This window comes from Lagenorhynchus albirostris, chromosome 2 (genome assembly GCF_949774975.1).
Source record: "Lagenorhynchus albirostris chromosome 2, mLagAlb1.1, whole genome shotgun sequence".
Taxonomy (NCBI): domain Eukaryota; kingdom Metazoa; phylum Chordata; class Mammalia; order Artiodactyla; family Delphinidae; genus Lagenorhynchus; species Lagenorhynchus albirostris.
The window spans coordinates 11,309,027-11,324,291 of NC_083096.1; the positions used below are offsets into that span (position 1 = coordinate 11,309,027).

At 32.6% G+C, this 15,265-nt stretch overlaps 1 protein-coding gene across 2 annotated transcripts in view; it reads left to right on the forward strand.

Moving 5' to 3' along the window:
• BRINP3 (BMP/retinoic acid inducible neural specific 3) overlaps nucleotides 1–15,265 on the forward strand; it is a 394,075-nt gene that overhangs the window by 247,220 nt on the left and 131,590 nt on the right. For both annotated transcript variants that reach the window (XM_060142033.1, XM_060142034.1), the window contains one exon: nucleotides 2,655–2,891. In XM_060142033.1, the coding sequence (XP_059998016.1) occupies nucleotides 2,655–2,891 (237 nt within the window). The remainder of the gene's footprint in view (nucleotides 1–2,654; nucleotides 2,892–15,265) is intronic.

Below are 15,265 nucleotides of genomic sequence, written 5' to 3' on the forward strand. Positions count from 1 at the left end.
ATTTCTGCAAAGGCACTATCATTTTTACAGACTGAAACTTATGACAATTATGACTTTGTTTATGACATTTTAAACGTAACATAAGTTCTTCGAATTTCTTTTTGTTTTGGGGGGTGCTTTTTTATAAAATTAAGGTTGACATAATCAGCGGGTTCCATATATCTGGTCCATAGACTTACAGTTACCTGAGATGTTAAAACATGCAATATTAAAATAAGTATATTTGGACTCCTGAGTCGTATTAACAGAGACTCTGACTTTGTTTTTAACACTGAATGGCAGAATTGTCAGAAGCAATCACTAGATATTTCTCAACTATACAGTAATTTGGTGACCCACAGGACTAATCATTTAAGAATATTTCTAGCTTTATCATTTTATTCCTTCAGGTCATTTGACATATTTCACCTGCCTTACATCAAATAAAGTAGTGTCTAGTAGATTCTAACTCCTCTTCTCCTGTCTCCTAAACTGCCTTTTGATCACCATTTCCTTAGTTTAGATATTTTTTAGTCTTCTGTCTAAACTGATCTTTTTTCTTTATATCTTCTATATCGAAATAATGTACCACTCAGAGTACCTTCATTGTTAAACATCATTTAAATACAAATGAATTAATTCCATATACTTCACCCTGTTATGGGAACCCCAGTAACATTACTCTAGATTTATTTTTCTAAGCAACTCACTCATTGCATTCTTATACTGTATATGTATTAAAACAATACTGCTAGTTGCTATTTTAAAAAATATATTCCACAGTTCATTTGTGTGTGATGTTGTTAATGTATTATCGTATGCCACAAAAAAACCTCTCTTAATGTTGAAGCATATCCACGTGTCAAATACTGTTCCAGTCTACCTTTTTTATGGAACAATTAATCATACCTAGTGAAATATCTGTAACCCAACTCTAGTAGTTATTAAGTACTATTGTATAATATTATTACATACTTCTAATATTACATATTATATTACTTCTTTTATTTTTCCTAAGTGTATTGCAAGTACCTTTAGGGCAGGGATATGTTTCGGTCATCTTCATATTTGTACTTTCCCTAGAACGTCTCTTCCAAATGGAAGGCATTCCATAAATGTTATTTATTTGAGGTAAAATTAAAATGAATAATAAAGTAAATATATAAGTGCTAAAAGTACTTTTCCTGACCCACCTATGGGAGAACTAATCTGAAAGAATGAGATAGGTATAATTGTCAAGATAGTTACAAAGTAGAATTTTTTCCTAAATGCTAATTCACGATTTTAGTTGAATTAATCTCATAGATGATGGTTGTATCAAAAAATTGTGTTTTTTGTTTTTGTTAGAAAGGAGACATGTAAAAGTTGTAAAAATCAAATTTTGTAGTAAATAGCAATTAGGTATTGACTAAGTTTTCCCTTACTTTTATGTTTATTTTATTACATTGAATATTTACCCTTTTGATTAGATTTTTCTCCATAGCAAGAAATGCTAAAATGTAAAACTAGTAGAGATCTCCAAATGTTAATTTTATAGCCTTACTTTCATTTTTTATATTTTCTTAAGAGTTAGCAAATTTACTAAACTTGCTTGTAGAAAAGAAATAAACTGTATCACTAAGGCTGTCTTAATACATGACAAGGAAATAAACTGTGAAATAATTAAATCAGTCTAATAGTTTCCCTGTAGTCAATCTAAGTGATCATATGAAAAATAAACTCATATAAAGTTATGTGTTGTTAGTGGCATGAGATAAGCATTATAGCAATATTTCATAACTCTTTTGCTGATGCCACAAACCCTTTGTATTATGATATCTATGTAGATGTGAGCTGATAGAACATGAGCTAAAGGTATATGAAAATATTGAAAACTATTTGAAATCAAGTAGTGTAAAATAAATGCATACATCTCTTTTCAAAAGTATGGGAAGATAGGTTCTATCTATATTATATAAAAATAACCAAATATTCTGATCAATTAAGTCAAATGCCAATCAAATCAGTTTAAAAAACAAAATCAAATAGTCTGAGATATTAAACACCTCTATAATTTTCAGGATTCTTTTTTTTTTAATTTATTTAATTAATTTATTTATTTTGGCCGCATCGGGTCTTAGTTGTGGCTCGGGTCTTATTTGTGGCATGCGGTGTCTTCATTGAGGCGTGCGGGATCTTTTCACTGTGGGCTGGCTCTTCGCTGTGGCGCGCAGGCTTCTCTCTAGTTGTGGCGTGAGGGTTTTCTCTCTCTAGTGCAGTGTGCAGGCTCCAGGGCTCATGGGCTCTGTGGTTTGCAGCACATGGGCTCTCTCGTTGAGGCCGCAAACTCAGTAGTTGTGGCACGCAGGCTTAGTTGCCCTGCAGCATGTGGGATCTTAGTTCCCGGACCAAGGATCAAAACTGCGTCCCTTGCATTGGAAGGCAGATTCTTTACCACTGGACCACCAGGGAAGTTCCAGTTTCCAGGATTCTTGAGCAGTTCATGGAGTCAGTATATATTAAAAAGAATTATAAATATTTGCAATTTTACAGTCGATAATTTTCTAATGATGGTTTTAAAATATGCATAAATACATAACAATATACTCAAATTTTGACTTTTTGTGAATATGTAGATATGTATTATGCTTTTTTCCTTATCAGAGTAAACTTACTGTTTTGGTTTGTTCTTTAAGGGCTGCAAGTACTCCTTCCAGACTACCTTCAGGAGCGTTTTGTACAAGCAGCTTTGAGCTACATTGCTTGCAATTCAGAGGGAGAGTTTATCTGCAAGGACAATGACTGCTGGTGTCAGTGTGGTCCCAGATTTCCAGAATGCAACTGCCCCTCCATGGACATTCAAGCCATGGAGGAGAATCTTCTTCGCATAACTGAAACCTGGAAATCCTACAACATCGACTTTGAGGAATCAGGTAAGACATATATTTTATCTAACACTTCTAAACTTTGCCAAAAAAATTGCCATATTGAGAAGACTGTTTTACCCTTTTGGGAGAAACTATTACATACTTGGAGGATTTTATTCAATTTATCCTTATTTTTCTTTCAAATGGACATGTGTATTGCTTTCATTGTCGGTTATTCAGTATTTTACTGAAAGCCTATATGGTACTTTGTGTATTGCTATGTACTATTAGCACTAGGACCTAGCCTGCTCTTGAGCTGATTTATTAGTCATTTAATGAAGAAAGTCCTTGCCTTTCTCAATATAATAATTTAAATTGTTGACTGAAAAAAAATGTGCAACCTAGAAGTTGAGAATTACGTATTTATGTTTTATTGGGCGGATTTTCTGAGCACTTCAAGCCCAGGAGACAGGACTCTCAGATCGCTCTGAGGGAGGGCTCCAAAGAGGTAAAGGAGGAGCCGGGATATATAGGAGTTTTGGAAGACTCCTATATAGAGTCCAGGTAGTGGGAACAGTATCAAAAGATACTGTTAATTAAGGAAAACCAGGTTTCTCAAGTTAAAGAATTTAGTGCTTTTCTGGGTATGGGAAAATGCAAAGTCAAAGCTCATTGAACTCTTTCCTTTGATATGCACCTCAGCTATCTGGGGCCAGATAGCTGAGGTGCTATCCTGGCTTTAGGTGCCATCCTGGTGATAGAAACCTATCCTGTGCTTTGTCATCCTCAGCCTCCTCAGGGCGCACCCACCGTACAAGGGTGGCTGCAGAGGCTGATAGCTTGAGAGCTGGTATCTTGTTTCCATCCTGAGTTCCCTCAGGGCTCACAACAGGGTGGCTGTAGTGGCTGAGGTGGCTGATGGCTGATGGCCACAACAGCCTTTGTTTCTTGTTTATTGATATGGCAGACAGCGTTCTTAGTCCAATACCTCTGATACCCCTCTGGACTATTCGCATGGCCCCTGAGATTCACTTGTGAGGCAAGATCCAAAGTGCGAATGTTCTATACTTTACGTTAAAGTGAATCTCATGCGCATACACTTTCACTCAACTACTTCTTTTTAAACCAAATTCAGATTAGTTTTGACTTAATGTTTGTGCAGTTTGTTTTTGTTATTTCTGAATTTTTATGAGTGCATAATTGTGTTTTCAATATTGTTACTTATGGACTGTGTAACCTGTAATGGCCTTCATTTCATAAAGCAATGAACTTTAATAAAAGGTTAAGAATGCCTCAACATGAAATGAAAAATATTGATAACAACATATATAATCATTCATGATAATAGAATAATAAAAATCCCCAGAATGTGGTGAGTGTAATTATGTAGCATTTAGTCAAAAGTGTTGGACATGGCTAACTTTCAAAGTGACAGGAGAGGTTTTAACTGCCCTGAGATCAGATGTATATGTTTGAATGTCATAATTTTTCCAGTGATTAATTTAACCAAGCATACTTAAAAATGATAATGAAATTTAACATACATTCACAATAAAAACACTTAATTTAAGCATAGAAGGAACATATTTCAACATAATAAAAGCCATATATGACAAGCCCACAGCTAACATCAGACAAGAAAAACCACAATTGATGGTTTCAACAAACCCACATCTTTTTGTGTAGTAGAACCACCAAATTATAAAGTAAAAGGGTAGGTAAATAGATTTAGAAAGAGTTAATAGATTTAGATTTTATTAAGATATATTTTGATCAAAATAGTGTATAATATATAATCCTCCTCTATTAGGGTAATATTTCTCTCTATACAAATAGCAAAAACTGTCTAGGAATCAAAAAGTCATATCTCCTTGACATTGTTGAAATGCATTTATTTCTAACCTCAAATTCTTCTTTTGTTTTTCCAATAGAATACTCATAAGTAATGTATTGGAAATCTAATATGTTATATTCAAGTAGAACCAGCTGATGTTAAAAATAATCATGAAATGCAACACTTTTAGATAATGTATAATGTGTTATACCAGGGAATCTCAGAAACCCCATATTTGTGGAACTCACATAGGATTGCCACCCCTATTATTTTGCCTTGAGACTATATTTTTAAAAATCACCAAATGAGCATTGGGTTTTTTGTTTTCAGGTGAAATGTAGTAGATTGAAGTAGTCCAATACTTCTATTGATAGTAACTAAAAAGTTGAATAATTTTTAAAATTATATTTTTAAAGACATAATAGATCATAAAAGTAACAACAACTAAATAGACTAAAATTCATGGCGTGAGATGTGTGGGATCCATAGCTTGTTTCCTTCCTTTCTTCCTTTCTTTGTTTCTATTTCTTTCTTTCATTTTATTCATTAATTTATTTAATTCTGAGAACAGAGCCTGAGGGCTCTGCATTTCCCCAGGCAGAGAGTGGCTGATGGGAGAAAGAAAAATCAACACACTTCTAGCGATTATGGAGACTAAAGAAGTTCAGTTTTACCACAAGATATTTGCTGAATTTCAGATAGTGCTGGATGCTAAAGAACTATTCAAAAGTATTTTCAAACTTAATGAAGTTTACCACAGACTTTAGGTGCTTAAGAGATAAAAACTCTCTAGAGGGAAGAGCTTGAAAATAAAACAGGGAAGGATGGAAAACCCCCAAGGGAATGAGGAAGTGACACTGTGTTTCTATAACTGCTTTCCCCTGGGGCATATTTATCAATTCAGGGCAGAGTTAGAAGCTGAGAATCTAAGACTAGTCCCTGAAAAATGCTGGCATTCCAGGACAGAGAAATCAGAAGAAAATTTGGCAGTCATAGTAGATTAAAGTGAGAAAATTGGAGGCTTAGGAGTTTTAAATATATGACCAGTCTTCTCATTAAGACATTTGCCTTAACCAATGGCGGATGTTCCTAAAGAGATAAACTGAAAACCTCTGAATGATAGCATTGAGTCTTCTGCAGTGTTACAGGCCTGAAGTAGCAAACACTCACCAGGTCCTTAACTGAAAGTTCTGCAGGGCCATACCCTAAGAACAGGGGAGAGTCAGAGCCAGACTGAGTTCTCTACAAATATAACCCCACACTGATATAGCTCATATCCTGATTTTTTTAGGATCAACTCCCTATAGTGTCCGTTACATATGAAGAGAGTGACGTCTTGAGGAGGAAAACATTTTCTAAAATCTCTGCAATTTTTTTTTATTTATGATGAACATAAAACTCTAATTTACAACATATGTGAGCAGATAAGACCTTATGGCTAATATCAAAAAGAAACCAGGTAACAGATGTAAGATGAACCAGATATTGAAATTAATAGGAACAATTTTTAGATAATTATTATTAAAATGCTAAAAAAATGAAAGGAAAGGAAGGATAAAGTAGATGGAGATATTGAAAAGTTCACCAGAGATTTGGAATCTATACAACTGGACTGAAGGACCTTCTAAAACATAAAAATGCAGTATCTGAAATAAATAACTCAAAATTTTGTTTTCATAGGAGTCTTGGCATAGTGGGGAACAGGATTAGTGAACAGTAAGAGAGGTTAATGGAATAGATAGAAATGGAAGCAGTGAGAAAAGCAACAACGAAATATTGGATAGATGCATGGCAAGCATGTGAGATATGCATGAAATATTTTTCAGCTGAAAACTTCCAAATTCAACCTACAGATTCAAAAAGCACAGCAAACACAAAGAATGATTAATACAAAGAAAACCACAGATAAGTGTATCATAGTAAATCTGTTGGAAAAAAGACAGAAAAAAATTCTAACATAGAGAAAAAAGACATTACTTTCATTGGACTCATAATGAGCCTGACTTATCAAAACAAAAACAAAAACAGATTTTTGACATAAAGTGCTAAAGAAAATAACAGTCAATCTAGAATTATGTAACGTTCCACAAGAGTTTCAAAAATGAAGATGAAAATAAAGATGTGTTCAGACAAGAAATGCTACATGAAAACATAGACATAGAGGGGAAGAGGAATTCTAGAGATGGCAAATATACATGAGTAAATATAAGTGAATATCAACCTTACAAAATAATAATTATGAGGTGATGTGAACATAAAATATATGTAGAATTCTAATATATGATAATAGTGTTATAATGGGTGGTGAATGGAAAGTGTTAATATTCGAAGTCTCCCAAGGTACTGGCATTGTTGAGGATGAGCTAAGAGATGTAATTTGCATTAGAGTGAAATAAATCAAGAATAATATAATCTCTGGAATATCTACTAAAATAAGAATGTTTAATTATAGTCAAGAAAATAAAATAAGATAAAAATTATTTGATCACTCCATAATAAGAAAATAAAGTAGAAAACAGGAGAAAAATCATCTGGGTCAAATAGATCAATGCAGCGGAAAGAGGAAGGTTTGGATTGTCTTTACAATAAATGTGTTGGGTCAGATTAATTCCACTGTAATGGTTATTATATTAAATATTCTATTTTCTTATTACACTAAATAGTCTAAATAAAAGACTAATATTGTAGGACTGGTGATTAATAATAATAAAAATAAATAAAAGACTATTTGCTGTTTACTAGAGACCTGATAAAGACATAGATAAACTGAGGTTGAATGGTGGAGAAATATGTAAACACTAGCCAAAAAATACAAAGGTAAATTTGAAAGCAAGATACATTAATTGAGATTAAAAAATATTTCATAATAATAAAGTAGTCAATCCAACAGGAATCAATATCATAATTATTAATTTATATGAACTGCAAAATAAAAATTACACCACACCAGTTAAACGGGCAAGTAAGACTGCTAAAGAGTCTTGTAATAAAGGATAGAGACTTACAATAGGGAAGGAAGATTGAACTCAACTCCTCTGATACAAAGGACAGGAGAATTTTTAAAACTTGGGATTAGCTCATGGAAAAGTACCAGAGGACAGTAGCAGGGAGAATGGTGGACATTTCTGCAGTATCAGTTGTAACTTCTCCTCTTTCATTTCTTATTTTGTTTATTTGGGTCTTCCCTCTTTTCTTCTTGGTGAGCCTGGCCAGAGGTTTGTCAATTTTGTTTACCCTTTCAAAGACCCAACTCTTGGTTTTATTGATTTTTTCTATTGTTTCTCTAATCTCTATTTTGTTCATTTCCTCTCTGATCTTTTGTATTTCCTTCCTTCTGCTAACTTTAAGTTTTGTTTGTTCTTCTTTTTCTAATTCTTTCAGGTGGTAGGTTAGGTTTTTTATTTGAGATTTTTCTTGTTTTTTGAGGAAGACCTGTATTGCTATGAACTTCTCTCTAAGATCTGTTTTTGCTGCATCCCATAGATTTTGTATGGTTCTATTTTCATTGTCATTTGTTTCAAGGTATTTTTAAATTTTCCCTTGGATTTCATCATTGACCCACTGGTATTTTAGTAGAGGGTGGACCACCTGATTAGGCCATCTGTATTTGCTAATTGTGCCTTATTGAGGTTGGTCTCCTACTTTTCCACAGAGACTGGGAGAAAAGCATACTATCTCCTTTTCCTTTGATGATTCCAAGTCAAAGGGATGACTCCTAGATCCTTGAGAATGACATTATCTTGTCTGAAGAAGATTTACTTCTTTAAGCGACAAAGAAATGCTTTACAATTGCAAGTTCTCTAAAGAAAAGGGAAGTCAGGGAAGAAACCTGTTTAAACTTTAGTGAAGCTGTGGCGTATGTTCAGGCTGTCTTTGTCAATACTTAAAAGCAGAGCCCGAAAAACCATGAAGATAAATTGACAGAACTAAAAGGAACAAAAAACACATACAGAATCATAGTGTGACATTTTAACATGCTTATTTAATATATGAAAGAACAAACAAATTGAATATCAGGGAAGATTTATTCAAGATTCAAGATTAATTTGTTTCAAAATATCTATCAGATTTCATCACAAACGAGAAATAGAATAGGATCATGTGAACATTTCACAAAATTCAGGGGAAAAAACACTTATTCATGATTTTTTAAAAAATCTTTGAACAAGTTTGGAATTCTGGAACCCTCCATATTTTAACAATTTCTACAAAAACTTTATGTATAATGGTGAAAATTTGAACAGTTTCCCCCCTAGAGCAGGAATGAGATACCGATGTCCATTCTCACCACTTTTATTGAAAAATGTACACAAAGTTCTAGTTAGTGTAGTTAGGCAAGAAAAAAAGGAATAAAGGCATAAGTATTGGAAAGGAAGAATAAAATTATCATATTCAAATATAATATGATTTTGTACATAGAAAATTCAAAAGATAAACTATTTTGAATAAATAAGTAAATTTAGCAAGTTCACAGCATAAAAGATCATACAAAGTAATTGTACAGCCATATACCACAAATTTAAAATGAAATTGTTAAAGGTGATACCATTTACAAGAGTAACACAAAAATATCAGCTATCTTGAAATAAATCTAACAAAACAGCACTTTTTAGAGATGTAAAAATATCCACACTGAAAAAGACAAAATATATCTGAGGAAAAAAATGGAAGACCTAAGTAGAGGACCATATCATGTTCTTGGATCAAAAGACTCAAAATGTAAAGATGTCAAGTCTTCCCAAAATAATCTATTCAACACATTTCTAATAAAATGTCTTATAATTCTCCCCCCATGCCAGAAATTGGCAAGCTGATTCTAGAGTTTATATAGAAATACAGTAGACTTAGTATAGCCAAGACAATCTTAAGTAGAATAAATCTGGGAGACTATTAGATACTTAAAGCTTATAAATTGTGGGAAATTAAGAATAGACATACTGACCAATGGAAGAGAAGAGTGTCCAGAAAAAGATTTACATATATATGGCCTTCTGATTTACGTTTAAGGTGACCCTGCAGTGCAAAGGAAAAAAACAGTATTTTCCATAATACTGGGTCATTTGGACATCTATGCATAAAGAAAATGAATCTTTGCTCATCACACCAGAAAATTCAATCCCAGATTGATTGCTGATCTAAATACGAAAAGATAGAAAGAAATATAAAAGCTTGAGAGGAAAGCATAGGAGAAGATCTTCCTGAATAAGCAAAAATGTTATGAACAGAATTTCCAATACTAAATGTAAAAGACGAAAAAATAAATTTGAATACAACAAAATTTAAAACTTCTATAATCAAAAGACACCATTAGAATATATTTGCAATACATTTGTCAACCAAAGAACTCCTATGGAGAATATATACAGAACTCCTTCTAATCAATAAGAAAAATACAGAGAAAGCAATAAAGAAATGGTCAAACTATTTCAACACCTTGCAAAAGAGGAACTTCAAATGATAAGAATCATATGACAAAGTGTTCAATGGCATTAGTCATCAGAAAAAGGTAAATAAAACCATAAAGCTGTCATATGATATCACTACACATCTACCAGAATGGCTAAAATTACAAACAAACAAACAAACAAAAAAAAAACAAGAAAAGGAAAGAAGGAGGGGAGAGAGGGAGGGAAGGAAGGAGAGACAGAAAATAAGTGAAAACTTAAAACAACTGGAACTCTCACATAATAACGGTATGTGTAACTAATATTTTTTCTCTTTGGAAAAAATATTTGGCAACATTTACCAAAGGCAAATGTATCATATCCTATGACCCAGCAATTTCGTTCCTAGATAGAAACCCAAAAGAAATATTTGCATATTTGCAACAACAAATATACAAAAATGTACAAGAATGTTCACAGTAGCATTATTCTTAACACTCTTAAAGTGGAAACTACCAAATTCTCGTCCACAAAGATAGAGTAAAAAATTGTGGTCTATTTACACAATGGAATTCTATAAAGCAAAGGGAATGAACTATCCATCCAGAATGATAAGAATAAATCTCTCAAACATCAAATTGGACAAAAGAAACCATATTGAAATATATATATATATATATAGTGTATATATATACTATACTATATATATTTATATCTAGTGTGTATACATACTATATAGTGTATATGTGTGTGTGTGTGTGTGTGTATATATATATATATATATATATGTATATATTAAGTGATTCCATTTATATTAAGTATAAAAACGGGCAAAGTTGAGCTGTGCTATTCCAAATCAGGAATATGGTGCCTTTGCTGAGGCAAGGGCTGATGTGACGGATAAGGGTCTGGGTGTCTCATTTGGTGTTAAAAACTCAAGATTCCTTGCTCCATAGGCTGGCTACTGTAATATGTTGGGTTTCTGAAAATTCTCTGGGTTTATACTTATGTGCATTTTATTGTATTTATATCATAATTTAATTAAAAATTTAAAAATAAGAACAAGAATTTTGACATCTAAATAATCTGAGGAACATAATCTCAGAAAAATTGAATGAATCAATATTTTTAAAGTTTGCTACATATTGTATGCCTAAATTTGTAGTAAACTGGTCAAAAATTAGTCAGAAATATTCAATGTCCAGAGGTTTTGAACTACTACTTAAAAGCTAGTACTATTAATAAAATCATACGTTTTAATCTTAACTCATATTTGGGTTGCCATCTTAGGTTTAAAAACCAGACTCTTACCATACTGGTTTAGTTGTGTTAATGTTAGGACAACAATGATTTACAGGACAAATCTGTTTTTTTACATGATATCTCTGAAACTGTCTCTAAGATTGAAAATGTTTATATTTAATTATTTGTTCCAATTGGTATCCAGTGTATTTAGCTGATTCATATTTAACTGGAGGAGTGGCCCTACTTTGCTGTAAATTTTATGACCCATCCTAGATAATATTGAGGGTATTCTTTTATCAATTTCAATGTATAGATAGTTAAAGAATGAACTGAAAAATTTTTTTAGTACATTAGCTCTTTAGCAAAACCGTATTCACTTATTCACTCTTGGAACTAAACGACTGATTAACACATTCTATTTTTACTGGACTACTTTCAAAAGTAGTGAAACCTGTGCATGAGCATGCCTGATAGTTTTAAGAAGAGCTTTTGTTTTTGAGAAATAAAACTTTTTTTGCCCCATAGAGTTAAACAAAATACAAGAAGTAATGAGGCAGAGATTGCACTGGGAAAAGATTTCTAAATTGTTACCACCACCCGCAGACACCTTTAAGTTGATTGACTATATTCTCAGTACCTTGATGGTAAGGAAATGCACCAGCTTATTTCATTTTCCTGGTGATTGGGAAAGCAGTGACACTGGGTGCAAGCAAACTCTTTAGAGATTTCCTTGAATTTTAGGTAAAATACATAGTTATTTGTGTATTTTTATCTACAAGCCTAAAATTCAAATCCAGGGGTATTGTAGACAGACAATACAAATTGCGCTGGCAACTTAGGTTACTTTCAAACATTTAATTCAAATTAACTTGATTTTTTTTAAATTTTAATTTGCATTTAAAATGCAAATAATGTATCTGAAGGTTATATTTATTGAAGCTGAGGAAAAAATAAGTTTGTATCTGTTATTTTATCAAAATAGAATAATGCATCGGCATTTAGGAAATTCTTCCTTAAACACAAATTACAACATACGTGTGGAAGTATATAAATTAGAGTGCACAGAGTAACCATACAGAATGAGAATGCCAGTCACAACACAAAATGAAACAAAATATATTGCGAATTTTATTGGGTCAGGATAACTTGTTTGTAAATATCTTTCTGTTGTACTTGTTTTCTATTATCACCAAGAGTAAAAGTCAAACAGTAGATCAGATTAGCATATAATGCTAAGCTATTTTTTAATTTGATTATATATGATTCATTTTGTCCTGTAAAAAAAGTCCTGGAAAATACACCTTTCACACCCTGCAAATAAAAATGTCAGAAAATTCCAAAATAGAATGCATTTCTCTTTTCATATCTTGCCATCTGAGAGAAGTATTGGTTGAGAGAACTATATTTTAAACAAATCTATCCATTCTCTACCTTTATATTTTCAGAAACAAATGAATGTTTAATAAGAAATAATGATGGCATATATATACCATTGATTAAAGTGAAAGAGAGGATATAGGATAAAAATTCAGGGAAAGATATAGAGAAAAACAGAGACAGAAAAAAGAAAAAAAAGGAACTCACATGCACCCTCACAGTAGCAGTGCCGAACAAAAACTTGTTTATATGTTATATTTAATTAGATAAAAAGAAAAATTTTATTACCAATTACTTAGAGACTACTTCTACCCAGATCTGGATCAAGGATTCGAACCTAATGAAAAAACTGGAAGTTCTTACAGTTTTACTGATGCATCTAAATGATTAAAAGCACAATTTTAATTTGGATTATGCAACCATTTACCAAAATTGCCAGAAAAAATTTTAAAAACCACTAAATAGATAGCAATGTGGTATTTTTCCCATATAATATTCTGAATTATCCTCAATTCTTTTGGGGATGAATAAGAAACTTAATTATTTAAGCTGTAACTATGTAATACGATGATACAAGTAATATATAATCTTAAGAAAAAAATAAAGAGCTTGGTTTACAGAGAACATAAATCTTTTAGAAATTTTTGACATGACTTCTTTACTCTTTAGCAAAATGGTGTTATCACTGGTGTATAGGAAATCTAAGGTGTATTGTATGCTGTCCACATAGATCTTTATCAGGATCATGTCCTATTAAATGTAAGGATACTCATTTGATGAACCAAGAATGGCAGCTGGAGGCCACCTGGTAATGAAATTGTCTAGGTGTTACTTTTAGAGAATACTGTCCATTTGACATTTCATCTGAAAATGGATAAACTTTCTAATGCTGTAATGGCAAAATGTAGTATAAAAGTTGGGTTAACTTTTATACTTAACTTTTGTAAGTTTTAAACTTACAAACTTTAAAAAAAATAATGTATTTCTTCTTGTTATTTTTATGTAGACTATTCTTAATTTTCTTTCACGAGAACAGTTTCTCCCTCAGATGATATTTAACTACCAGTTTATGGGAAAAGGATATTTTCCAGAGAAAATAAGTATATCTAAATAAAACATTTGAAGTTTAACTAACAGTCCACTTTACATGTTATAACTTTAATAAAAGCCTACTGTTTCCTCTCAGTGTTCTATCTCTTTCCTTTACACTAAAACATCCTGATTTTTCTTTGAGAAACTCCCACTCCCATTCTTAGTATTGCACAGTTTATGAGATTCAGCTCATACTGAGATCCAGAATTGCTCTCTGATTAATGCAAGCAGATCACAAGAATCCATTCCCCCAGCTACAAAGATCAGTTCAAGATACCTGAAAAATTGGGTCAATGAGACCCAGATACATATTTCCTAGGAGTATCTCAGAGAGACAAAAGATTCTCTCTTTTTCCACAATAGCTATAGGAAGTGCTCTACATTTTTCTTCTTAGATATGAAAAAATAACATAGTCAGAAGAGCTTTAGAGAACCATCTTGCAACCACAGGAGATGTTTGAGCAATGCAAGGTGGAAAACATTGGGAATCAAAGGTGATTTTGATCTTAAATTTCACATGCTTTTTGGCCCACAGTCATAGTTTCTTTCGCATTACAACTCATGTATAAGTTTACTGATCTTTTATCCATTTGAGCTCAGTCAGTTCCATGGACCAGTTATTACTGAGTCCAAGCTCATATTGCTCATTGCACAACAAGCCAGTAAATCAAGAAATGAGTTGTTAGGGCAAAAGGAATAGCGACTTTATTTGGAAAGCCAGCAGAGCAAGAAGACGGTGGAATAGTGTCCCAAAGAACCACCTTACCAGAGTTAGAATTCAGGCTTCTTTTATACTAAAAGGGGAAGGGGTGTAGCTGGTTGCTGCAAACTTCTTGGTATCAGAATCCTTTGTTCTTGCAGCTGTCTACGTAGGCCAGGTGACAATGTTCCTGTTCTCTGTTTTGCAACTTTTAATCTCTATATGAATGGAAAACTGTTATATCTTTGAAGGTCAGAGCCTTAAGAATGGCTCCTGTATATTTTAGGCTCTAGGTAACATTCTTAACTTGTAGCAAAAGCAATAGAATACAAAGGTTAAAGTGAAAGAAACAGATCCAGTATAGAGTCAGATTTATTCTTCCCTATTACACAACAGCCACACCCAGTTTTCCCTAGATCTGTTTTCCAAATTTGCTCTTTTTCTTTTCTTTTTCACCCTATTTCCCTTCCTCCGTCTCTCATTTGAATCATTGGATTGTGTTAAACTCCTTTATCTGTGCCTTGTCCAGTGAGAGTATTTACTGGGTCCTACACATTTTGTTGGACATACTCCCTAAAACAAGTTAACCTATTCTGTGGTCTTGACAAGAAACATGGAGGCCACACACCAGATTTGATCCATGTTATGAGACTGACTTTTACTTGACCACTGTAACTAAATAAATTATCTCTTAATATTAGGGGTTGAGAAGCAGTTGCCTCAACTCTACCTGATTCATTGTTTTGCTATTTATTCCCTTTTATTTTTGCTTTCAAACTCACTAATTCTCTTCTAAATTTCATGCAGT